The following is a 24,890-nucleotide window of genomic DNA, read 5'->3' on the forward strand; positions in this document are numbered from 1 at the left end:
TTAGAAAGGCCTTTTTGAACCCAGAGCATGGAAATGTGAGGACCGTAGTTCCTCTGCATTGCTGGGAAGAAGCACCCACCCTGGGGAAGTTGGCGACATCCTGTGAGGCTTGGCCTGCCAGTACCTTTGGGTTGCCCTTGGGAGAGGCTGCCAAGTGTCTATCCCTCTATGGTTCACTCTGGGGCCCAGTCCTAGAAGAGTGCTTTGTTGTGCCATGGTGTGCATGGCATTCGTTTTCTGAATGCGAGTCTTGTGGCTACTGATGGTTGTAATGAGTTAGATATTTGGGTGCTTTTTATATTTGAGGGACTGAGCTGGGTACTGGATCCTATTGAGACTGGTATATCTGCCTACAAGGAACTTAGTGAGGAACCCCCAGGCTCATCCCCATGGGTGAGCTCCTGTTTCAGAAAATGGAGAGGAAATGCACCCTCATCCCAGGGAAGTCTCTTCTGAAGAGGTGGCATTTGCACAGGACCTTGGGCAATGAGTAGGAGTTGGGGAGACTGGTGTTGTGGAGACCCAGGAAATGGCCTGGGGAGCTCTCAGACAGTGGACACTGGCTACCTGTGGGGTGCTTACCTGGCACCCGCTAAGTGGTAGAGCTTTGCTTCATCTCTATTCCATCCCATGTGACTGGAATATCTGTCAGTCAGAGCTTAGAACAGCAGCATTTTAAATGGCCAGTCTCCCAGCCATGTTTTCATATCTCTGGCCAGGGGTATATGGTGGATACCACGTGGTGGTGATGGTGACAGGCTCATCACCACTTGAACTGAGGCTCAATGGATGGACTCCTGGTGATAGAATGTCATGGAGCTGTCTGTGAGGCCCAACTGTTCAAAGGTCCTACCCACCTGCTGTGAGGGAGCAGGAAGGGCACTGAGGCCCTGAGCCTTGCAGACAAGCTTTTTACTAGCTACTTTGGGACTGGAGTTAGGGTTCTTCTAGAGACCTCTGGACTTGTGGAAGGTAGCAAACTCTGGTTATTCACTGTCTTGAGGTGGTTTTGCCTGTCTTGTTGACCAGATTTACGCAACATGATGTCAGATACTGAGGCATGTGATCTGAGGGCTTCTTTGCCCCAGGAATTTAGTGAGAGGTAAATAGGTGGTTACTAATTGTTTCCAGTTAGATTTAATAGTAAAGATTGAAAGGGAAAAGGTTTTCCTGTAAAACAAGGTTTTCACGTGGCTGCATTGCAGGAGAGAGTAGAGAGCTGATGAGGATCTCATCACCCTAGACACATGCCCACCTCAAAGCTGGGGTGGAGATCCAGGTCATAGTTCTGACATTCATTAATTTGTATGTGATCTTGGGAAGCCACTTTCTTATTGGGCCTGCCAAAATGTGGAGGAGAACTAGGGACTTTAGCCTTGGGTTGGGGCACACTTGTGTCTCCCATCCTCACCTGCTCCCAGAATCCCTGATCCCCTCTTGTGGGGATTCCTGAGTTCTCTTTGTCCCGGCCCAACCCTACCATCCACCCTGCAGTTGGCTACTGCCTGGCCAATAGGCTATGACATGTGTGTCTCCTAGGTGGGCTCTTGGCTTCTGGGCCTTCATTGACCTTTTCCCCTTCACAGCCATGTCTGCAGCGGTGACACTGTCTGTCTGGGCCATTGCCTTGTGAACTTCCTACTCCCTCCTAACACCACCCCTCCTGGCTCGTGTTATCTCCCTTGTGGGTTTTGTAGACATTCTGTGCAGACATTTTGCTCTTGGCCTTGAGCCCTCCTCTTCCCTGGTCCTTCTGGCTGGTGGCTGTTTCACCTTTAAGACCCAGCTTCAATATCACCTCCTGATTTGTTACTTACTTATTCCTTCCATATTTGGTAAATAAGTGTCCTGTTATGTGTGTGGTGGTGAGCAGGCAGTTACAGAAGTGGGGCCATCTTGGAGTTTGTGTTTATTGAAGCAGACAGACAGGAAGCCTGTACTCTAAAGCTTTTGACCTGTAGATGGATGATGATGTCAATTCTGAGTACCTTGCCCTCCTCACTGCTCTCCAGGCACCATGGCTCCACCTCACCCCTCTGCCCTCTCTTAGCATTCAGTGCACTGTGGAAACACCTGATTTGTTTTCTTTCTCTCAGGCTAGCCCCAGTTCCAGGTACCTTGTAGGTGCAGTTGGTTGAATGCATCAGTGAAGAGAGACCTTACCTGATAGAAACATTTCCTATAGATACCCAGAGATCTTATATGGATATCTTTATTTGGGACCAAGTGTGCAAATGCTTGTCCCCGTGCTTACCAGTAATACAGTGTGGTCTCTAGGTGTGTTACTTGCTGTCAGGCCCGTAGAGCCGGTTTCTGCACTACCTCTGACATGGGAGTTGCTGTGTCTGAGGTTTGCACACCTCGCTGGACACCAGTGCAGATGAGCTTCTGTGGCTTCCCTACTTCTCTTGGGGACTCTTTGCAGGGAAAACCTGGTGATCTTTGACCTGTACTTGTGGTCCATTGTGTTTATTTACACCTGGGTTCATGGTTTGGGGTTCTCCTTTATCCTGGTTGCTTTTTAAAGATGTATTTACATTACAGAATACAATTAATTTGTGGTGTGCAGTTGTTTGGGTTTGGACCAGTGCATGAAATCACGACTCTTCCTGATAGTTGTAGTGTGGTCAGCTCCACCTTGCCTCTAAGCCTTAGCCACTCTAGGTTTGTTTTCTGTCTGTGTACTTTTGCCTTTTCAGAACATTGCACACATGAACTCAGACAGCATGTGGCCTTTAGGGTCTGGCTTCTTTCTCTTAGTGATATACTTGGTGAGTCAGTGGTTTGATCCATTGTATGGTTGTGCTACAGTCTGTTTATTTGCCAAATTAAGTAGACTCAGGTTGTTTGCAGTTTTTGATGGTTATGGGTAAAGCCTTTGTATACATTCACACACAAATGTGGACATAGAACAGGGTTGTAGGGTTGCTTGGTGAATGTGTTTCACTTGGAAGTGCCAGAGTGTTTCCTAAAATAGCTCTCACCCTTTGGTGTTTCCACTAGCAGTTTATGAGCATTCTGGTTGCTCTATACCCTTGTCAGCATTTGATACTGTTAGCTTCAAAAAATATTAGCCGTTCTAATAGGTGTGCCATCTAGTTTTTATTTTGCAAGTTTTTATTTATTTATTTATTTATTTTTTTGTTTTGCAGCATTGGGGAGTGCAGAACCCAGTAGGTGTGGAACTACATTTTTATCCTTCTTTACTTTTTATTTTGAGACAGGGCATCTGTAAGTTGTCCAGGATGGCCTCAAACTTATAATTCTCATGCCTAAAGCTTTGTGAGTGGCTGTGATTACAGGCATGGACCACTATGCTTGGCTGATCTGCAGTTTTTTCTGTATATTCTCTCCAATGCTGGCAGAGTTTAAGTGCCATTATTTGATATGATTTGGCAAGGTACCCTCCATACCTTTGCAAGGTTTGACTTCATGTGATGGATGGATGAGTGTTCAGAGTGAAGGAGCAGCAGGGAAATCAGTCCTAAAACTCTTAAGAAAAATGTTAACACTGCATTAATCTCTAATCTTAGAATTTAAAAAGATTTCTTATCAATTGTGCTAAAAATCTTTATAGAACTGCTTGACCAACTTGTTATGAGCAAAAGCTACCAGTCCTGTAACTGAAATTTCCTTGCTCTGTCCTTATTGCTTCCTTTCACGTGGCAAGGTGCACAGTTGCCATCAGACAGAATTTTTTTAAGCTCTTTGTCTTACTTGTGGCCATAACAAGTTTTTCTCGCCCTCTTCCTAGGCTCCTAATCGTCAGCTCATGACTTACTGGTTGCAGGAGCTGCAGCAGAAGAGATGGGAATATTGCAACAGCCTGGACATGGTAAAGTGGAACAGCAGGACGTCCCCCACCCCTGGGGAGTTCCCTAAGGGCCTTGTAGCCAGAAGTAATACAGGTAAAGCAGGGGTGGAGGGACCATGCAGTTCTCTGTGTGTAGCTACTTAACCTAGTAGGTCCAGCTTGGCTGTGGATGAACGTGAATTCAGGATGAAAATAGTGGTGATGGTCTCTTCTGAATGGGTGCCTTCCCATGTTTATGGTGCTTCCAGTTTCAGAGTCATATTCAAACTAGGGATTTTAACCCTCAAATCTGATTTTATTTTATTTTTTTGCTGCATGGTATTTTCTTAACTCTTAGTAATTCCTAACCATTTGCAATCTCGAAGTGTGCTTTTATATTTGAATATCAAAAATTAAAACTCCATGATCCTCTTACAACTATGTAGTTGTCTTGAGCCCTCTAGAAAGACTGAAAATTATTTGCTGACTACCTTAACTGCTGGCCTGTCCTGTTCCCTGCAAAGATTAGTGGGGAGGGTAGGACTTTTTTATGGCCCTCACTCATCATGTAGGGAAAAGAGCAGGCCCAGGGCAGGGCAGGGTGGGGACCAGGCTCTGAGTCCTGACGTGGGACTGAAATGGCAAAGCCATTGTCCTAGCAGTTTTGAAGATCATAAGAGTTCACATAAAATTTTAGCCTGTGCTGCTTCTAACACTTTCTGAAGAGAGGTGGTCTGTACTTCCTAAAGCCTGAGGACCTTCTGCTGGCCCCCACACAGGGCCATGTTTGAGTTTGCTGTTGCACTGAGGATGGTGTTGGCACACATACGACTACTTTATTCCAGAGACAAATACCCTCTTAGAATTTTCTTCTTCACGTTTGTCACAGCATTGTTCAGCAGGTTGTCTCAGGTCAGTGAGAAGTTACAGCAGACCCATTATAGCTGTGGACGTGTTTTCTTGAGAGTTGCTCAGCTGTTCCTGTGGGTATCACAGAGCCGACATGGTGCCTTCAGGTTTGGGTTCATGCCTCTCCATTCTGTTAAGGAGTCTACTGATTAGGCTGAATCTTTAAAAAGCCACTGTTGGGGTCAGGGATTTAGCTCAGCAGTTTTGCCACCTGCCTTGCAAGCTCAAGGTCCCGAGTTCTATTTCTGGTACCAAAAAAAAGACACTGTTGACATGCTTTCCGTGAAAAGACACTGTGACTCAGTTCCAAGTCACTCGAGACACGGGACACCTTTGGGGAACCAGCAGCATTTGTGACCGTGGCTCATGCCTTTGAGCCAGAAGACGCTCTGTTGGCCTCTGCTCCTTTAATTTGGTGGCACAAAGTGCTGCTCTACAGGAGAGACTTGCAATCTCTCTAGAACACCTCTTTTGCCTCCTTGCCACCCAAAGCACTGACGCTGGTGACAGAGGAGTTGTGTGGAGGTGATCTTTGGTTCCCTGTTCAGTTTGGGGACTCTTGTGTGGAATTTAGCGTTTGTGCCATATGATATTCTGCATTCAGCCTGACCCTGCCCTCCTGGAGTTTCTAGTCAAGCAGGGTCGTCGTGTGAAGACAGGTAAGAGTAGAATGAGGGGAGGGATGTGCAGGGGCCTAGGCCTGTGTGTGGGCCAACCGTGGTTTTAGGCTTCAGGAGATGAGCAGAAGCCAACCAGGTTGAAAAACAGCTGAGGCAGGAGAGCTGGAAAGCAGTACCCCTGTGGGACTGGAGGGCCAGTGCACTCAGGTGGAGTTGGAGCTGTAGCTGGCTGGGAGTGTCCTGGCTGCAGGGTTCTGGACTCTGCCAGAAGCACAGTCGAGCACCTTTGAAGATACTGTGTGTAGAAATGACTGCGACTTCTACCAGAGTTTAGATAGCTTCTAAGAACAAACAGTGAAACCTCTGGGCTGTTTTCAAGACCATAACATTCAGGAAGTAAAAAAAAAAGTCTTATTAAATAGGAAACCAAGAAGAGGCTGTATTTGAGCCCCTTTCCTTTCATCACCAAGAGAAAAAAGGATTAAAGATAAGTTTTTGGTGGTGCTGTGGGATATCCTGAACCCTTGTATGCAGTTACTTGCTGTGCTTAGCCTAGCCATGCTGACTGGAGCTGGAGTTGAAATGGGTATTTTTGTAACTCTGGTTTTCATGAAAACAAACCAAACCAAACCTTTTACTGCCGTTGTCTCCCAGTTACATATTTGTCTAAAGGTGTTCCCCCATCAGGACCCTTGAGTACTAAAGCCAGTATGGGGAAAGGTAGGGAAATTCACTTGTTCCCTATATAACCAAGCCCACCTGGCCTGGGGGAGGAAGCCCTGTGCATCTGGGTGGAGATCTTTGTTCTGATATCTCCTGCTAATCAGATTGAGCAAGTCACTTTACCTCCAGAACAAGAGCACAGACTGCCACGGAAAGAAGTTTGTCCATCTCCTTCATGTTGCTGTTGCTCGGATTGAATCAGAAATCCATTGTTAAAATGAAGAGTTATAACACACAAGTACATATAATATATGCACACACACAATATATATATACATGCACACACATGTATATGATACTAGTGGGTTAGGATTATGTTCAACTGCAGTTGACAGGAGCCCTCACAAAGACTTACAAACAGGATGTACTTGTCCCACGTGATAGGCAGTGGATGGCGGGCATAGCCACTCACTGTTGTTGAGGGAGCCAAGTATTTCTGACCCTGTGCTCTCCATCCTTAGAGTCCGCTTGCCTTTCTACTCATGCTTGCTGCTCCTGGCAGTTGCACCTATATCAAAAAGGAGGATGCTTTCCCAGAAACTTACAGTGCATATGTCATTAGCTAGAGCTGTGTCACATGACTGGAAGTGATCTGGGGAGCCAAGTGATTCAGCAGAGATATGGCCTCCATCAAAACTGAGGTCTCTGAGCAAGAAAAAGTAGGAGTGAATATTTGACAGTGAGCTTCCACTGTCACTGAGCTGCCTGCATTCATGTTTTCCCCAAAAGTCCTGTCTACAGAGTGAGACTCCTACCCATGTGCTGCATTTTCAGCCTTGTGTTGTTGGTCAGGAGTGTGAAGCCTGCGTGGGCACTGTGGGCTGAGTGTCTGAGAACTGTTTTTGCAGAAACTTATGACGATGATTTCAGGGACGACCGCACGTTTCCTCCCTTGCAGCAGCTGCTTTTCATAATTCACTGTCACCTTTAGCACCTGTGAGTGGGAAGGAGCAGCTCCCAGTCCTCTGCACCTGCTGCTGGGTTTCTGGCAGGAATGGATGAAGGGTAGAGCTGGCATTGACCACACTTTGCTAGTCCATGTCATCCTTCAAGGCTGTGGTCCCTTGTGGTGGTTCCAGAAGCACTGCTTCTGTGTCATCCCATCTGAGAAATGCTATAAAATGCCATGTGGTATTTTAAAGTGTAAGCCATAGTACTTGCATCAGTATTGTCTCTGCAAGGCTGTTTCTTCAAGGAGCCTGCAGGAGCCCACAGAGAGGTGAAAAGATGCTGTCCGAGAACACTTAGGGCATGGCATGGTCCTGTGGGGACACCTGTGCCTGCACCCCCTGTGGGAGTTGGTGCTGATGAAGGTGGTGGCGGTGGTGGTGGGGATGGGGGTTGCTGTGGATGGGGCTAGAGCCAAGGGGCTGCATGCAGGGAGCTCATTAGAGGGAAGTGGTGGTAGGAGAAGTCAGGAGGGACCATGTCAGACATGGAGGGCTGCAGAGGCCTCGGCCACTGCCTGCCTCGTTCCTTGCTGTGCCAAGGGATGAGTTACTGTCTTTTTCACTTGTTCCAACTATTTTACTGATGGCATCTGAGTCCTCCTCTGTTCTGGGTGTTGGGTGTGCAGCAGTTAGTACTCAGCTAGGACTCCTTGCAGTGGCTGGGTACAGATGTACAGGTTTAATCAGACCTGTAGCTGGGCCGGCCTGTCCTGGGCATTCTTAGACCCATCTCTCCATTTGTTCTTAGATGGTGCCATGTCCTCACTTAGAAGACAACGCCTGCTCCTCATGACCACTCCTTCAATCTGGGTTAAAACTTGATTTGATTGTGAAAAAGGTGTTTCGAATTCAGCCTCCCCATCTCCATCTCCTATGGTGATGCTTCAGCTCCTGTTTGTGCTGTGCTCTGAGGCACTTGAGTGGATTTCATGGGATTCTTCTGGTTGTGTAGTTCACTGGCTGCAGAGTTGCCTAGTGGTGGAACCCTATCCTTGGCTGCTGTGGCAGAGTAGGAGCTGGAGGGGGAAGGGAGCCCCCCAGGGCAGGGCAGATGTGAGCAAGGGCCTCCCTGTGAGACCCCCAGTGGGAAACTTGGACTGTAGCTGGAGCCGAGGCTGCCTGGGTTGCTGGAATTAAGAGACTGTACTGGAATCAGGACCCAGGAAGTGTAGACATTACAGTCTAACTCCCTCAGAGATGTCACTTAGGCATTGGGAAATGTTTAAAGAGCACAGAGGAACCAAGCATGGTGGTGCACACCTGTAATCCCAGCACTCTTGGGATTGAGGCAGAAAGATCCCGAGTTTGAGCCCAGCCCAGGCAATTTAACAACTTCTTGACATTCTGTCTTGAAACAGAAATAAAAAGGGCTAGGGAATACAGCTCAGTGCAAAGGTCTTGTTCAGGTCCCCAGGAGAGAGGGTGTGGGGAGGGAGGGAAGGGGAGAGAAGGAGGAAGGGAAAGAGGGAGAGAGAGAGAGAGAGAGACAGATACAGACACAGAGAGACATACACAGACAGAGACAGACAGAGACAGACAGAAACAGCAAGACAGAGACAGAGCAAGCTAAGATGTTGTCACTACAGGGACAGGCAGTGCCCCTATCCCTCGCTCTGGAGTTTGTAACTCCTGCCTCTTGCCTTGAGTTTGGGATCCATTCCCATACCCATGATTCCTCCGTCCCCAGCACATCTCTTGACCTTTCCTGGTCAGAACCCTGCCATAAACTGGTATTGATTTCCCTGGCTGGAGCTAAATGCCCCCACTGGGACAGCAGCCTCTTACTCATGTCACACTGTGGGTATCTCCCACATGGACTTCCGAGCTTCCCACACTATTGCTGACTGGGGTTCAGTTAGTTGCCTCCCTCTACAGGGCAAGCCCATCAGTGGGTTCCTGTGTAGGACACTGGTCTTCGAGGGCCTGTGCTGCCTAGGCCTCTCAAGCTGCTGTCTCGACCCTGCCCAGTGATCTCACAGAGGCCCTTCCTAAATGACTGGTGTGTGCTACTTGGGTTAGAAACTAGCACTGGTCAGAAGTTACTGTGACCTGCTACGCAAGCCCAAGGACCTGAGTTAGATCCCCGGTACCAAAAAAAAAAGAAAAAGAAGTTCCTTTGTGATTTTCTTCTCCTAGAAAGAGTGATAGTTGATATCACTGATGTAGGGATGCTTTGTTAAAAAGAAATGTAGATCACATTGATTATGGTGAAGTAATATTAAGTTCTGTTTACAGATGTGCCCTATTCCTGAGTTACATTATTTGGAAGAATACAAAATATTTGTAGTTTGAAATGTGTTTGGCAGGTTTTTAAAAAAAGGAACTTTTAATTATGGGAAATTTTAAATATATCAAGAGAATAACATAACATTACCTCCATATTTATTAGTTTCAAAAGTTATTTCATAGGTAGCCATGGTGGCACATGCTTGTAATCCCAACACTCGGGAGGCTGGGGCAGGAGGATTGCTATGAGTTCAAGACCAGCCTGGACTACGCAGTGAGACTTTGTCTCAAAAAAAAAAAAAAAACACTTAAAAAATATTACTTCATTAACTTTCTTGGTTTCTACTTCATTTTGTTATTTTGAAGCAAGTAAGTAACATGTTGTTTGAACAAATACTATTATATATTTAAGTAACAAAATACCATTATTTTGAAATAAATCCGGAATATATCACTTCAACCATAAACAACTCCAAAGCTTACATTTTAAGGATATATTTTGAAACTTGGTCATGCTTTAGCACCAGCGTGTTTGCCTGTAGCTTACTAAATTATGATGTGCAGACTTACTTTTTCAGTGTCACTATTTGCAAGTATTAGCAAATATGTTTATATTTGTATTCCTCCTACTTTCTTGGTGGGAAGGGAGTGGAGTGTAATCTGATCTGCTTTCCTGTGTACCAGTTTGTCCTGGAGCTGGTTCCTAATCGGCACAGGTGAGTGGACTTTGCTTGTAGTTCCTCTGCGCTTACTAACCTACAGGGCCTGGGGGAGTCCTGGCCTCTCTCTTCTGGGTCAGTGCTGGTAGTGCCGAGTGGTTTGAAACATATCACAGCCTTCCTTCAAGAAACAGGTATCTACTTTATTTTATTTATTTATTTATTTTTTGGCACCAGGGATCCATCTCTGGTCCTTCTGCTTGTGAGGCAGGTGGTGGCACCACTGAGCTAAATCCCCGGCCCTACAGTTATCTACTTTAGATGAAAATGGTTACAGAACACCAAAGTCTCCCACAGATTGTGTTTTTTATATGGTATACATTAAAAATATGCTATTATTCATATAGTTGAGATTTTCTATGTAGCATATCAAGTCCATTCATGTAGAATGTCAAGTTTCATGTGTAAGTTCTGAGTAACTGACCTTTGTTGTTTGCCTTTCTTTCAGATGTCATTTATCCACACCCAAATACTTCTGCAGAAAAAGCCAGAAATGTTCTAGCCATAGAAACTGTTCCTGGAGAGCTGGTGGGAGAACAAGCTGCAAACCAGCCGGCCCCAGGACACCAGAATCCCATTAACTTCTATTCTCTGAGACAGTGGGGCAGTGAGCTTAAGTGAGTCTTTGGGAAGTGGCATGGGAAACTGAAAAAGGATTATTTTTGATAATATATATCCCAACATACATGTTTATATATGAAATTATAAAACCACTGTGCACTTGTGAGGGTTGTTTTTCTTTTACAATGTATTTTCATGGCTCATTTTTTTAGCTTATAAATAACATGTCTGTTCTGTGGCTGACACCTTGCCAAACATCATCATGCTTATGTTTTAATTTAAATGCATGAGTCTGAGATAAGTTGTGTGATGTTTTCTTTTTTTCTTTTTTTTTGGTACCGGGGATTGAAGTCAGGACCTTGGACTTGCTAGGCAGGCACGTTGTTACTGAGCTAAATCCCTGGCCTAGATGATGTTTTCAGAGGCTGAAATTGGTTGACATCAACTGTGTCTGAGGTCACAGGGCTCCCAGGGACAACCCTGGGGCTCTTGCCCAGAGGGTCTTGTCCCATCTCTGCACTCAGACTGGCCCAGGCCTCTGCTCTAGATTTCTATCCTCAGTTTTGCTTAGGCCAGTGAGAATGAAGATTTTATTAAAAACATATTTATGCTTAAAGAGAAAAACCTATTTTGGAGATATAATTCACATACCATACAATCCATCCACTTAAAATGTGCAATTTGGTGGTTTTCAGTGTATCCACAGAGTTGTGCAACCATTACCACAGTCCATTTTAGAACATTCTCATCACCCTAGATAGAAACTCCATACCCATTAGCAGTCCCTTCCTATTTCTCCTGCCTCCTTCTCTTTCTTCCCACCTTTAACCCTAGGCAACCCCTAATCTACTTCCTGTTTCTATAGATTTGTTTATTCTGGACATTTCATATGAATGGAATCACAGGAGACCTTTAAGGTCTGGCATTTTTCACTTAATACAATGTGTTCAAGGTCTATCCATGCTGTAGCATGTCAGGCCTGTACTTCTTTTCCCTAATGGCCAAATGATATTCCCTTATATGGCTGTGCCATGTTTTGTTTATCCATTTATCAGTTGGACAGTTGAGTTGTTTCCATTTTTGACTGTTACCAGTAAGTCTGCGGTGAACACTCACATACATTTGTTGTGTGGACATGTTTCATTTCTCCTAGGTATGTGCCTAGCTGTGGGATTGCTGGATCTCATGGTTGCTCTATGCATAACCTTTTGAGGAACTGCCAGACTGTTCCTCAGTTGTACCATTTGACATGGCCACTGACAGTGTATTTGGGCTCTCCATATCCTTACCAACGCTTGCCTTCTTGATTCTAATCATCCTGTAGTGTGCCATAGTTGTTGTTCCATTGTGGTTTTGATTTATATTTCCCTAATAACTGATGGTGTTGAGCATATTTTCCTGTACTTGCCATTTGTGAATTTTTTTGGGGGGGGTGGGTGTTGGTACCAAGGATTGAGCTCCTGACCTTGCACTTTCGAGGCAGGCGCCGGGACCACTGAGCTAAATCCCTGGCCTATTTTTGAATTTTTTTTGGAGCAACATCTATTCATACCCTTGACCCATTTTTAATTGCATCAGCTAATTATTACTGAGTTTTGTGCATTCTTTGAACAAAGGTCTTTGAAACAGTCCACCTTATAGCCACAGAACCTGAAGAGCCTTGGCCTGATTTAGAAGATGGGGAACAGTGCAAAGGTGTGTGCTGATGTGTTATGGGACCTGGAGGTTTCTTGCTCTGCTATAGGGCTCAGCCAGTGATCAGGACGCAGGCTAGGCACCTACATTGCAGAACTCGGATGTCCAGAGTATCCAAAAACACATTTTAGAAGGTAACCTCTTTCCTTCAATTGCTTTCCCTTTTTTGTGTCTTTATGGCTGAGTTCAGTATGATGAAGCAATTTCTTTTCTATGTGTTTTTAGTTCTTCAGACCTGGGCTTATGTTAGAAGTGAGTAGGATGCAGTTGGGCCCAGACCTAAGAAGACCAGCATTGTGAGGGAGAGCACTTTGGGGCTTTGACCAGCAGGCCTGCCTGACTCCAGCCACATTCTGCTGTTCTCTTCTCAAAGCTTGTGGAGTCAGCTCTGTCTGATGCTGAGATTCTCAGCAGTGTTGCTTCAGCCTGTTCCTTGGGTGGCTGTTCGCCTGAACACACACTCTCCAAGCTTCTGTGTTCTGGCCATTTGCTGCCTTCCTCTGAACCCCACATCTACACTGTGCCCGTCTGCTCAGTCTGACCATCACATCTGTTTGAGCCTCAGTTGCTCGCTGTGCCTGTGTGTTCAGTGTGCCCTGTCTCATGAGATTGTGTCCCACTCACCTTCCAGTAGGGGCAGGGGTAGGGGCCCGGGGAGAAACAGCAAGGTACTCGCACCTGTACCTAGAGCAGCACTGCTCCTCTGTTTCACAGAAGCATGCTTCTCAGCAAAGAAATGGGTCTGTGCTCCTAAAAATGGCAGAAAACCATGGGAAGGTCCTCCCTGCATTTTACAGGTTGAAAAGCTGAGGCCTGGAGAGATAAAGTGATTGCTCAAGGTCATGGGGCACATATGTGTCAGAACTGAAAGGTACACCCAGGTTCCTTCCACCTTTGCCTGAGAACATATTTGGAGGACTATGGATTTACCAGGTTTTTGTTCCTGAGTAGCCTTGTCTGCCTTCAGAATTAGGGAAAGGAATGAAGCAGAGACAGACCTCTATTACTATGTGCTTTCTGTGTCCTTGAGTTTAGGATGATTTTGAGTTCTGCTGCCTAGGAAAGGAAGCACATGTCACTTTGGTGTGTGACAACTGACAGAGCACATTGAGAGTTGAACATCACTGGGGTTACTGCCTATCATCCTTGCTTTTGGAGTGTGGCACGGGGTAAGAGCTGGACTTTCTGAGTTCAGTTCCCAGCTGTGCCCCTTGGTAGCTGGGTGTTGTGGGCAAATTTCTTGTGCCTCTGTTCCTCACTTATAAAAGGTGGTAGTCATTGTATGGACTTCATGAGCTTGAATGTTGATGATGAACTAGTAGTGCAGAGTGGTCAGAGCACTGCCTAGCACTGAGTTGGGTGGGAAGTAGGGTTGGTGGCCATAGTTGGGGTTATAGCTAGTAACAAATGCTCCTTTGTAGGACCACTTTCTATAGAAACCAAATATTCATGATGCCATATGGATCTTAAGTGTTTGTGGTGTTTGGCTTTTCTTTTGTTTATCTTTTTATTTGTGGCATGCTTTATGAAGGTTTAAATAAAATGTTTTGGGTGCCTGGAGAGTCTTTTATTTTTTTCTGCCCTGGGAATGGAACCCAGCGCCTGTACACATAATAGCCAAGTGCTCTGCCATGAGCTACATCCCCAGCCTGGAGATATTTTAATGACCTTTGAAATAGTAAAAATATTTTATCCCTATATTTTAGAGGAATAGCCCAAAAGTTATGTGTGTCTTTTTTTAATGGATTCTAAACAGTATCCAAATTGAGCATAGTCAGGGCCTAAAGGACAATTAAATGCTTCTGTTTTCTTATCGGTAGCTGAAGCTCTGTTATGAAGCTGTCCTCATGAGCTGATGCTCTGAATTCCCTCTGGGCTAAGGTTCACGCTGGCTGTATGAGACTAAAGGGCCCTGCCAGCCGCTGCCCGGCTGAACTGCAGACTCCCCAAGACTCAGCTGGGTCTTGTTCCTGATCAGCTAATGGCTGATGTACATTGTAATTATGTAAATCAGTGAAATACTTAGAAAACTCAGAAAGTATAAGAAGGAATCATTTCTGTGAAAAATCAGACACCTAAAGGGAAAATTGGTAAAAATGGGTCACTAAAAAACTGTTGTGTGGGTGACATAGTTGTGAAAAAATGAGAGAAAAAAGTTATTAAAAGTCCACGAGATTCCATGTTTATGTTGTTTCTAACTGTAAGTCTCTTTGCACTTTTAAGAAAGAAGGAACACTGAATTGGAACAGCATGGGGATATCTTGTGGTGTGATTTATGCAGGAAGGTGATGGACAGCAGTAGGTAACCACAGACGCAGAAGAGGCCTCGCAGGCAAGGGCTCAGTCATACATCCCTTGATAAGTGTGTGGGTTTTAAGTTTAGTAGTTTCACTTGTTTTCCTATTTTAATGATTTCCTATAACCAGCAAGTGTCCAGATCATATCAGGTAGAAAAACTAGACCTCTTGTGAACTCCACTGGTTGATGTGGATCCGAGTGCAAGTGGAGTGAGAATGGAGTGTGGGAGCACAGGGGCATATGTGGGAGGCATGCTGACTTCAGCTGCTGCAGGGCTGAAGCAGTGACAGTGCTTGTGTGGCATGGGCTGTGCCTGCTGTGTGCCTGGTGCTCCTGGGTTGCATTTATCTCTGGGTAGGGTCATGGAAAGGCTGTGCTCTTCGTGGTCAGTCTGGGATTTGGAGCCCCAGGCCTGCTCTTATTAGATGAGCCAGTCCCTTGGCTTCTCTGGGCTTCCTTTCCTTTGTTGTAAGTGACCCATGTGAGTAAGTGTGTCTTGCAGTCTCTGGCTCACTGCTAGGGCTGGTGACGGGTGGCTTTGTGATCCAGTCCTGCAGGCACCATTGCTTGTCGTTACCCTGACTCCCTGACCTGGTGAGTGGGGTGGAGGTGGTGCCTTCCCCAGTGGGTGGAGGCCCAGATGCTGTGCCCTGCCCCTCTTTCTCACTGGCCTCCTGGGTCTCTGCTGGTGCTACCGTTTTCTGACTTTGTTTCTGCTTCTCTCCAGACTCCCAGGCTTGGTAGCAGTAATGATTTGTGTTCATGGCTGGTGTTTCCAGGAGTCTGAAGAGGGCTCTGCTGTCTGGGACACAGCTGATGACTTAGTTCTTTATCCCCAGGAGGGCACAGCAGAAGGTCTAAACCAGCCCAAAGCAGGCACCAGATGTGTGGTAAATTTGGGGAAGTTATTTGTGTCTGGTGCTCTGATGTCGTATTTATTTGTATTTTCCTTGTATGATACAGCTCGATGTTTGCCAAGAAAGACAAGGAATGTAGTCAGACTGCATCCTTGCATGGACATTTTCAGAGCTGGGTCTCAGGGAGGGAAGTGTGAAGGAAGGATGTGGTTCTGGCCGGTGGAGTCACAGGGCCTGCAGGAAGTTGGCCCGGCTGTGTCTGCCCTGGTATTGGAGCCCCATCCTCCCTGATGGCTCCTGGGATGCATGTGGTTGTGCTTGGTGGTTCCCCCCAGCAGCCCGCTTGCCTCTTAATGCTGTCCATGCACTTCCAGGCCCTTTCATTGGAAACACCACTGTTGCATGGAAATCACTGTGGTTGTCAGAAAGGTGACGGCTTTGGCTCATGGACACAGACTGTAACCACAGCTGGCATGTGTATGTAGTCATTAACCCAGGTTTGGAGAACCTCAGTGCCTCCTCTGGACCCCAGAGGGAGTGCTTGGCCCAGATCTTGTTATGTTTCCAGTTGGGGGCTGGGGAGGGGACCTGTCTGCAAACTCTGCTGTCTCAGGTTAGTCCACTCCCTCTGCTTTTTAGAGGTTGTCATTGCCTTTGGCTGAGAGCCAAGTTGCTGCACCTGCTGAATGTGGCCTAAGAGCCAGCCTGGATCCAACTCCTGCAGCCTCCTTTGTGGCAGGCCCATTCTATGTCTCTGTTTCCAAAAATGCAGTCCCCTCTAGGGCCTGTGTTGGGAGGAGCCCTCTGCCCTTCTTCCTCCTGCTTGTCTTGCCCCTGCAGGAAGCCATCCTGATCCTCCCACTCCTCACTACAGTGCTTCCTCACATCCTTGCTCCCATTTGCAATTGCTGCATTTCTGTGCCTGCTTGTCTGTGGTCCGCCATCGTGGTGAGGCAGGAGCTGCGTGGCTGTCTGTTGCGCCCTGGGACTTCAGTGTCCATTGACTTCAGGGACCTAGCATTCTCTGCATCCACCATGTCATAGTGCCCTGCTCTCCCCTGCAGGGGACAGAAGAGGGCTGGCAGTGCTGGAGTGTCTGGGGCCACCTGCTGTGGCCCTTGGAGCCCTCTTGTCACTAATCTGGAGTAGCTTGTTAGTCCTTGTCAGGCCTTCTGTTCTACACAATTCACTTTACAGCTTGTAGCCTGAGGGGTTTGAGAAGCCCATCAGATTAGTGACCTGGGGTGGCCTGCTCCCCTTTTGCTCAAAGGGTCCTAGCAAGCCCATCTCTGCCTCAGTGGTATCCCCCACTGAAAAGGTTGCTTACTGAAGCTTGGTAGTTCCAGGAGAGATTTCATTGAATTCCCTCTGATCATTAGGGTTCAGGTGCATACTGAATACATTGCTAAACTGCAGAAATCCACCTAAAACCTTTGGATGTGGAAGAGGCTTTCTTAGTGATGATGCAGTTGGCTGGTGATGGTTTAGCAAGACGCAGGCTGCAGACTGCTGCTGTTGGATGCTATGTAGCTGCCGGTAGCACCTAACTTCCTGCCTTGGATCAGGGCAGCTCAGTGCTTATTGGACATAAGCACAAAGCCTGGAGAACATTCAGAGCCCTCTTAAAAGGAGTGGGGCTTTTGGAGAGCAGGTACTGTTGAAGGATAGCCTTTGACACCAGCCCCAAGAACCCCATGTGCACAGGGCTGTGGCTTCCACAGTGTGGTACACAGACCAAACCCTGGTTCCTGCTAAACCTCTGCCGAATGGTGTGGGCAGCATGCTTGTGCTTGAGTCTGCACTGCCATGACCCATGTTGACGGTCACAGAACAGGTTTCACCACGTCCATGCTTACCCAGGGCTTGGTTCAGTATTCTCCACTTAAGGAGGCATTTGCTTTGAGCTTTATCACCACTGCCAGAGCTTGGCAGGTGGTAGTGCACCCCCTGGCACCTCTCAGCTCTGGGCAAGAGTGTGACTTTGTGCAAGCAGGCTTGTGACAGATTGAAACTGCGGAACCCTGGTGGGTAAAGTAGGTGTCCTTCTTCCTGCTTTTAGGCTGTGTGTGTGTCTTCCCTGCTTTCATTTCTCCTTCCTATATTCAGTTTTTGAGAACCAGAGCAAGGGTACAGTTTGGAGCCCAGGCAAATGAAAGGAGATTTTGCTGCTGAGATGGACGGGGATGATCATACACACTGCATGGAAGCTTTCTCCTGGGAGGACCTCAGCATAGGTGGGGCCACTGAAGATAGTGTGGCAGGACTAGAGGTGCCAGTGCTCAGGAAGCAACAAACCAGTTGTGTCAAAAATGAACAGAAGTAGTTGGAGCATTTGTGAGCGATTTCCTTTCTTTCGAGAGCAGCTATTCCTTTTTTTTTTTTTTGGTACTGGGGATCAAACTCGGGTCCTTGAGCTTACGCAGCAAGTAGTGAAACCACTGAGCTAAATCCCCGGCCATGAGAGTGGCTATTCTGAAATAGTTTTCCCCACAGTTCTATGATGTTTGTAAAGCCAGAGTTCAGTATTTTGGCTTCTTGGGGATTGCAGTTGACCCAAGCCTTTCTGTGCAGATGTAGCTTGGTGCCAGGCACTAGAAGGGCTTAGGAAGTGACTGGCATGTGCATTTGCCAGCTCCCTTTTGGTCCTAAGTCGGTAATTTTAAGAAAACACCTGCCAGGTCTTAGGTGTAATCATCGGGTTCTGGGGACTCCTTGTTAAAGCAGTTTTAGTAGAAAGTTATGCCTTTGTATATTCTTGTGGCAGGTTGGGAACCTAAGTGTTGTCAGATTTCTTTGGAGTCTTCTAAATTATTTTTCTGGGTCAAACCTAGGGCATTAACACTGAACTGTATCCCCAGCCCTTTTAAAATTTTACATTATGAAATAGAGTCTTGTCAAGTTGCTGAGTTGCCCAAGCTGGGCTCTAATTTGTAGTTCTCCTGCCTCGGCCTCTCAGAGTGCTGGGATTACAGGTGTGTACCAGCATGCCTGGCTTCACTCTGTCTTTTCAACCCAGGGAGCTACTGGTCTTCTCCAGGGCTTCCCTTGCCTGTCCTCTGGTCTGGAAACTACCTCTTGGCAGTGGGCTGGGTCAGTGGTGGGATTCACTTCCATTGTTTTTTCCCTCTCTCAGGATTCTCTGTCCTGAGTTGCATGACAGCCAGTGTCTGAAAGCCATTATTTCCTAGATTTTGTTCTGTTCTTTAGTTTTCAGAAAGGTGAGTAAATCCAGTCCCAAATCTTCACTGGAAGCAGAATCCCAACCCAGTTTTTAAAACCTCTAATGAAATATTTTGGCACATGGGCTGGTATATAGTATGTTGATTGCTCCCATCTTTATAATTTTGTCCTATTTCTCCTGCATTTGAAAAAACAAAGTAAAACATTATAAATATAGTTAAAATCCTCTCTTCTTGAATCCATTCTCTTGCTCTTTACAGAGGTAGTCAATAATCTGTACTTGATCATTATTCATGTGTGGATTTTTAAAATAGTTTTTTATTATTTATATCCATAAACAGTGTCTATTAATAATGTTAGCATGAACATGTAAAACAGTATCATTCTGTACTTGTCTTTTCTGTTTTTTTTTCCTTTATCATCAGCATTCAAAAAAATCTCTCTGCCTATGATACATGTAGCTTTAGCTGGAATGTGTGTCCCACAGGACGAGAAGCTTGATGTGTTGTGTTCCCTGGGTGTCCCACGACCCAGAAGAGTACGTGGTATAGAGCAGGCACTTGTTAAGTATGTGTTGAATGAGTTCACCTTTAGTGCTGTATGGTATTTGATTGTTCATCTGTTCATCTGTTCATCTGTTGATGGATATGTAGGTAATTATATCTTTTTTTCCCCTAATATGAACAATGCTGCATTGAATGTTCTTGCTTAGTCTCCCTGTAAGAATTTCTTTTTAGGAAATTCTGGTATCCTAGGGTAGGAATGTCGTCAGCATTACTCTGTATTCTTAGAGTTATTCTCCATGATAATGGTACCAGTTTACACTCACACTGGCAGTATACAAGAGTTAACCATTTCTTCATATCCTCACCAACATATGGTATTGCCACATTTAAATTTTTGCCAGGCCTGCACACATGAAATTGTGTTGTATTTTACGTTTTCTTGTTTATTTTTATTTTTTGCCCCCTTTTCCTCTTTTTTGAGACAAAGTCTCATTGTGTAGTCTAGGTTGACTTGAACTTGCTATGTAGCCCAGGTGGGTCTAGAACTTGCAATCCTCCCACCTTAGCCTTCTGAGTGCTGAGATTACAGGAGTGTGCTGCCATGCCTGGTTTACTTTTCCTTGTTTTTAAATAACACATTTCTTCCTTCCCAATAGGAATTCAATGTCATCATTCCGTCCTGGGAGAGGGCATAATGATAGTCGGAAGACTGTGTTTTATACCAATGAAGAGTGGGAACTTGTAGATCCACCTCCAAAGGATCTGGAGGAGTCTGTGGTACAGGAGGAAAGGAAGAAGCAGATACCCGAGGGAAGCAAAGGTACAGGCGTGTTTCTGCACTGTCACTCTGTAACCACCAGTGACTTCTAAGATGATCATGCACTCCAGTGGGTGTATAGCTTTTTTAGGAGGTAGAACACCTGGAAGTCATGCTGCTCTTGATGGAAACAGTGGTTTAAAAGCAGTTTATAGAAGTTTGAGACATACTCAACAGAGGAAAACATAGTGTCATGAATTACATGAATTTTTCATGTACACTGAGTTAGTCAGCTTTCTAGTACTGTAATAACTACTCAAGGAAAATTGACTTACAGAGAGAAGAGGTTTATTTTGGCTCTTGGCTTTGGACGTTTTAGTCCTTGGCCAATGGGCAGTGGATCCTGGTGGGAGCACATGCAAATCAAAGCCATTGCTCTCAAGGCCAGGGAGCAAGAGAGGAAGAGTAGGGGCCCACCTCTTCAGTTTCTATCTCTGCAGCCCAGGCTGGGGACCAGGCCTTCCACATGGGCCTTGACCATGCAGAATCCAGGCTCTGGCACCCATCACCCTGGCTTCTGCAGCTTTGAACTACAGCCTGTCTTACTTCGTGTTTCTCTTCTAAGTACTTCTTTCCTACACTCACCATCAGCAGGGTTTTTATTTTTAATTAATTTTATTGGTACTTTTTTTTTTTTTTGGTACTGGGGATTGAACTTGGGACCTTGCACTTGCAAGGCAGTGGTGGAACCACTGAGCTAAATCCCCAGCCCAGTACTTTTTTGATATACATAATGATCACATTCATCGTAGGGAATTTGTACCTGTACATAATGTATCTTGATTCTCTTTTTCCCCATTCTCCTCCCCTCCCTTCAACCTTTCTTCCCCTCATTTATAAAAGCTTTGTTTCCATGTTTTCCTTCTTTTCCCTTCCTTTCTTTCTGTCTTCCTTCTTTGTTCCTCTTCCTATTTGAACATTTTATTTCTACTTCCCAATATCTCATCCATTTTGGTCCTTATTTACAGAAGGGTTATTTTATTTTTTGGTGCTGGGGATTGAACTCAGGTCCTTGCCAGAAGGGTAATTTTAGAGATAGGATTTTCTTTGGATGGGGCTGGTACTGGGGATCAAACTCAGGACCTTGCACTTGCGAAGCAGGCATGGCACCCCTGAGCTACATCCCCGGCCCCACAGAAGGGTTATTTTAAAGTAACTTCTAGACAGTCATCTGTTGCATTTGTAAATACTTTAGTAGGTATCTCTTTTTAAAAATTTTACTTATGTTTTTGGTGGCACTGGGGACCTTTGGATTGAACTACACTGTCAGATCTTTTTATTTTATTGAGATAGAGTCTTGCTAAGTTGCCTGGGCTGGGCTCAAATCTTGCAATCCTTCTGCCTCAGCGTCCCAGAGTGCTGAGATTGCAAGTGTGTGCCTCCATGCTTGGATTTTAATAGCTGTCTCTAAGAGATAATGACTCTTCAAAAGAACTGTAAATACAGCTTCATTATTACATCTTAAAGAAATTATAGTAAATACTTAAGATGACGTAATTCCCAAACTCTTTCTTAAATAATCTCTTTTTAAACAATTTTGATGTGTTTATTTTTATTTTTATTGGTATGTTTGTGTTATAGTACATAATGATTGCTTTCGTTGTGGGGAGTTGGTACATGCACATAGCACATCTTAATTCTTTCTCCTTGTGGTTCCCTTCCTCTCCCTCCCTTAAATGTCTCCTGATAGTTTATTCAAATGAGGATCAAAACAAAGCTCACACATTGCATTTAATAACAGGTCTTCTCATCTCTCTTGCTCCCTTGTTTTGTTTTGTTTGTTTTGTGATGGGGGAATTGAACCCAGGGTCTCATTCATGCTAGGCAAGCACTGTCCTGCTGAGCAACCTCTCCAGTTCCCTTACAAATTGTTTTGAGACAAGATTTCCCAAAGTTGCTCAGGCTTGCCTAGAACTTGTGACCCTCCTCCCTCAGCCTCCTGGGTAGCTGGACTACAGTTGTATGCCACCACACCTGACTTTTTAGGCCTTTCTTGTCTAAACACCTTGTGTCTTTTCCCTTTCCTTTCTCCTGTCACATGTGCTCAGAAATCCAATGGTGATAACTGGGGAATTTCCCACCTCTGAGTTTTGTTGGAGAGCTCATTTAACATACTCCTCTGTCCTTCCTTTTCCTTATACTGAAGTTACAACTGAAGCTTGGCCAGATTCAGGATTGACTTTTTAAAAATTGTGGTAGGAATATATTTTTTGTTGGCTTGGGGTGCTGTGTACTTCTTGTTACATGTATTTGAAGCCACAGCATGTCTGTTTTTTTTCTCTTCCACTATTACAGTTGATTATGGTTAGGAGTGACAGCTTGATTCATTCATAAAATTTTCCATCAGTCTTTTGCCTAATGCTGTTAACAATCTAGATGCATTGATTTATTAAGAGTATGTTAATGTTTTAAACATACAATTACAGTAAATAACTTTGAAATTCTGCTGTGTGCTTGATTCTAGCATGGGCCACCAGGAGAAGACAGGATTTGGGGAAATCTTTATTGGGAGAGCAAATACTGCTGTGATTACTTTGAGAAGGGGCTTTATTTCCTGTGTGCCGGGGATGATGGTGTGAACTCTGGTTCTGAGGAAATGGTATATGGTGCAGCCAGGTTGAGTCTACTTGTTTGCTCAGTGGTATGGCGTAGCCACCCGGAATACCCAGGATGGGGCCACTGTGACCTGGGGTGGCTTCCTGGAAGGGAGGAATATGGATGGGGAGTTTACTAAGCATGTGACTTCTCATGGAAACTGAGCGATGTAGAAGTGTGAACTGGGGGTCTCAGTGCCTGAGGAGAGATGAAGTGCTCTCAGCACTTCCTGGAGAGTCTTTCTCCACTGCTAATAGCTGGTTCTGCTTCTGCCCACCCTGGTCTCCTTGAGAGGGCACTTGTATGAGTTGTGGGCATTTCTGCAGCTGCCCGAAGAATCAGCCTGCCGACTTGTTGTCCATGTTATTTGCAGGAAGTGGATGGCCCTTCCTTGTACACCAGCACAACATGAAACCAGCATTGTGTAACTTGAATTTGTACAGCATATACCCTCGGTGTCTCTTGTCTGTATCTTGAATATATATTTGAAGCCATCTGCATTAAAATTTATTCAAATCCTACAATATTTTAAAATATTCATTATAAAGAAAAAAATGGGCAAAGTTACATTTTAAAATAGGTATTCACGATAAAAAAAACACATTTAGGTTTTGTTTTGTTTTCTTTTTATTATAAATTAGTAAAATAGGAAGCCAAGCATCCCTGTGTCTTAGTTTTCTTTTAAGATTATCATGTGGTGGGCATCCAGGGAGGGATCCCACAGAGGCATCATCTCTGGTTTGGGGCATGTTGATTTTTCTGTAGAACAAGGTGAGGGGAGAGGGGCATCTTAGTCCACCTGCATTCTGTGGGTGATGAGTACACACTCCTGGGGGATGATTTGTGAGGACGCTTAATGTTTTGTACTTCCTAGAAGGACGATTTGGCCAGCTCTTAGAAAAGCAAGTTTTGTTTTTGTGTAGGAGTATCTGGCTCGGGATTCTCCTTTGATTTTGGACGTAACCCCTACAAAGGGAAGCGCCCTTTGAAAGACATCATTGGGTCATACAAGAATCGGCACAGCAGTGGAGACCCTTCCAGCGAGGGGATGTTGGCCACTGGCAGTGTCAGGCTGGCCTCCGAGATGCAGCTGCAGGTTCAGAGCCAGCAGGAGGAGCTGGAGCGGCTGAAGAAAGACCTGACTAGCCAGAAGGTAACCATCTTCAGACTGCTGTCTTATCCACCTCTGCAGTCCCCACCTCCGGAAGCGCAGCCCATTCATGCTCCATTTCCCAGAAGTGCCTTTCTCTGTAGCTTCACATTGCCATGGTGACCTTCCCGGGCACTGCTGCTCTGCCCAGTGGTGGTTTGTCCAGAGAGGTTTGATTGATAGGGCAGGGTCAGCCCCTTACAGGAGGTTGCAAGACGGTGCTGTCTGCACTCTGGCCAGCTCTACTCTGAGTTTGTTGCTCTTTAAACATGGTGTTAGCCCAGAGTTCTGTAACAGTTGTTTAAAACTTTCCACATCCTGTTAAACAGCAGATTCTTTCTGAGCTGATCAGACCTGATTACAATTAATTGCTTAGCAGTTCAGTGACTCTTAGAGCACAGATTCTCTAATTCTGATTAATACTTGCCAGCACCATTGCTAACAACTATATGCATTCCCGTTATTTCCTATTTCCTATCATTGTTCTCTACAGGCAGTCTTTATGGAGTAAATATTTTTCCTCTTTAGTTTTGCTATCTTTCAAGGAGTTTCCAGTAAAGTTTCTGTGTTTCCTCAGACTAGCAGTTGTTCCTTGTGGTGCTATCATAATTCTGCCCTTTCCTTCCCACTTTCCCCTTCACCTTGTCGTCTTCTTGGCTCCCAGGAGCTGGTCCGGCTGCTACAGCAGACAGTCCGGTCTTCCCAGTATGACAAGTATTTCACAAGTGGCCGATTCTGCGAAGGGGTTCCCGGAGCTACGCTGGAGCTGCTCCACCAAAAGGACGATCAGATTCTGGGCCTCAGCAGCCAGCTGGAGCGGCTGAGCCTGGAGAAGGAGAGTCTGCAGCAGGAAGTGAGGACCCTGAAGAACACGGTGGGCGAGCTCGATGAGCGGCTGGGGATGCTGATGGAGACCATCCAGGCCAAGGATGAGGTCATCATCAAGCTCAGCGAGGGCGAGGGCAATGTGTCTTCCCCCTCCTTGGTGCCGGGCTCCAACTTGGTCGCCCCAGCCAGCAGGGACCAGCTGGAGCTGGACAGGCTGAAAGTAAGAGCGGGACACTGATTCTGATTACAGGGACAGGGCTCCCAAAACTGGTACCTCCATCTAGATCACCCTAGAGGTCCTCATCTCTGGGAGCTCATTTGGTGAGACGAGAACACTGTGCCTGTTCTTGTTTTTGTGTTTGACAAGTATAATAGGGCTTATTGTCGGTTATTAATGTTCTCAGTAGGCCCCCTGGGAAATGTGAATGCTGTCGCCACTTCTTGAAGGAGGTTCAGATCTCTC

At 45.7% G+C, this 24,890-nt stretch overlaps 1 protein-coding gene across 5 annotated transcripts in view; it reads left to right on the plus strand.

Annotated features, from left to right (window-relative positions):
* The window catches only part of Tbc1d2b (TBC1 domain family member 2B), a 62,323-nt gene that overhangs the window by 15,400 nt on the left and 22,033 nt on the right, over positions 1-24,890 (plus strand). For 4 of the 5 annotated variants that reach the window (XM_087210292.1, XM_004872120.3, XM_021250105.2 and 1 more), the window contains exons 2-6: positions 3,755-3,908; positions 10,389-10,557; positions 19,694-19,857; positions 23,373-23,602; positions 24,264-24,647. In XM_087210292.1, the coding sequence (XP_087066418.1) occupies positions 3,773-3,908; positions 10,389-10,557; positions 19,694-19,857; positions 23,373-23,602; positions 24,264-24,647 (1,083 nt within the window). In that variant the 5' untranslated portion in view covers positions 3,755-3,772. The remainder of the gene's footprint in view (positions 1-3,754; positions 3,909-10,388; positions 10,558-19,693; positions 19,858-23,372; positions 23,603-24,263; positions 24,648-24,890) is intronic. The other variant, XM_004872122.3, reaches the window with a different exon arrangement.

Source organism: Heterocephalus glaber, unplaced genomic scaffold, assembly GCF_053883595.1.
Source record: "Heterocephalus glaber isolate CG9 unplaced genomic scaffold, H.glaber_assembly_v1.0 deba00001140, whole genome shotgun sequence".
Lineage (NCBI taxonomy): Eukaryota > Metazoa > Chordata > Mammalia > Rodentia > Bathyergidae > Heterocephalus > Heterocephalus glaber.